At 64.8% G+C, this 1,409-nt stretch overlaps 1 protein-coding gene across 1 annotated transcript in view; it reads left to right on the top strand.

Annotated features, from left to right (window-relative positions):
- Positions 1–6: 6 nt before the first annotated feature.
- The window catches only part of LOC102762651 (protein FAM84A), a 2,934-nt gene continuing 1,531 nt past the window's right edge, over positions 7–1,409 (top strand). The window contains 2 exon segments of the mRNA XM_006767607.2: positions 7–120; positions 1,085–1,409. Coding sequence (XP_006767670.2) covers positions 1,120–1,409 — 290 coding nt within the window. The 5' untranslated portion in view covers positions 7–120; positions 1,085–1,119.

The raw sequence follows: 1,409 nt of genomic DNA, 5'->3' as shown, positions 1-1,409 counted from the left end.
CGGAGCCGCCGCAGCCCCACGCGCCGCCCAGGACCCACTTGCCACCACTGCCTCCGCAGTACCCATGGGGACCAGGAGACTTTAAAGGAGTTTGGGGTTTCGGGAGCAGGGAAATCACGGGTACGGAAAGGCGGCTTTCTTTGCCTTGGAGACGTTTTCTCTTCGATGGTTTGGACCCTGTGCCCGGTAGGAGGGAGAGGGATTGGGGGGCTGAAAGTGGGCTCCCCACACAATCCACACGCACACCCACACCCACACGCGTACACCGCGCTGGCTTCCCCCTTCCTTCCCTTGCCTCTTTGTTCGGTTATTTTAGACAGAGCAGCCTCGCCCTGGCGCAGCCCGATCGACTGTGCTGGGGCGAAGGCGAGAAGTCAGGGGCGGAGTGCACCCGGTGGCCAGATGTGCCGTGCAGGGGTGTAGGTGCACAGATAGGGTGCGTGCCAGCGTGGGCCTGGGACTGTACGGATGTGGGGGTCGGAGAGGGCCATCGCGAAGGTTTGCCTTTGTGTGCTTATGTGGCAACATCGCACCGGGGTACCAGCCTGTGTCTAGACCCCAAGTGTGCAAAATGTTGCTGGTGTGTCAGGGAAGCGCCCGGGAGTCTGTCCCAGTGTCATTGTGCGCCGCGCCGGCCGGGAAGGCGTGCGACCCGGTGCAAAACTGAGCGGTGGGCTGGAGAGGGTGGGGACCGAAATGGGAGCGCAGCTCTAGGGCCTCGGGAGCCCCTTCTCCCTGCCAATGGACCCCTCCGCCCTTTCCTGGGAGTCGGTCTCCCACGCCGCCACAACCTACGCTGTCCTCCCCACCGGGACCCCGCACACCCTCCAGCCTGCCTGCCTTTCTCTCCGGGGACTTGGACCCAGTTCCCGGAAGGAGTCCCAGGCTGTCTGGTGGCGTCCACTCTCGCTCCTCGGCCCGGTGACTTCCGTGCCAGGCCTGCCCTCTGGGGTGACACGGGAGATTCGCAGGGACTAGAGTAAGGTCTCCTGGGTGGGCGGGCAAGTCCCAGGGGCACCACACGTCCCGCGGGGGGAGGGGCAGCCTGACTGATCTCGCCTCTGCCTCTCCTCTGGATTCGCAGATCCCCGCTCCTGGCCCTTGCCTCGTGCGTCATTGATGGGCAACCAACTGGACCGCATCACCCACCTCAACTACAGCGAATTGCCCACGGGGGACCCCTCTGGGATCGAGAAGGACGAGCTACGGGTCGGGGTCGCCTACTTCTTCTCGGATGAGGAGGAGGACCTGGACGAGCGCGGCCAGCCGGACAAGTTTGGAGTGAAAGCGCCCCCGGGGTGCACGCCCTGCCCGGAGAGCCCCAGCCGCCACCACCACCACCTGCTGCACCAGCTGGTCCTGAACGAGACTCAGTTCTCCGCCTTTCGGGGCCAGGAATGCATCTTCTC

Source organism: Myotis davidii, unplaced genomic scaffold (assembly GCF_000327345.1).
Source record: "Myotis davidii unplaced genomic scaffold, ASM32734v1 scaffold238, whole genome shotgun sequence".
Taxonomy (NCBI): domain Eukaryota; kingdom Metazoa; phylum Chordata; class Mammalia; order Chiroptera; family Vespertilionidae; genus Myotis; species Myotis davidii.
The sequence above is the reverse complement of the archived record's forward strand: the minus strand, read 5'-3'. Positions and strand labels throughout refer to the sequence as shown.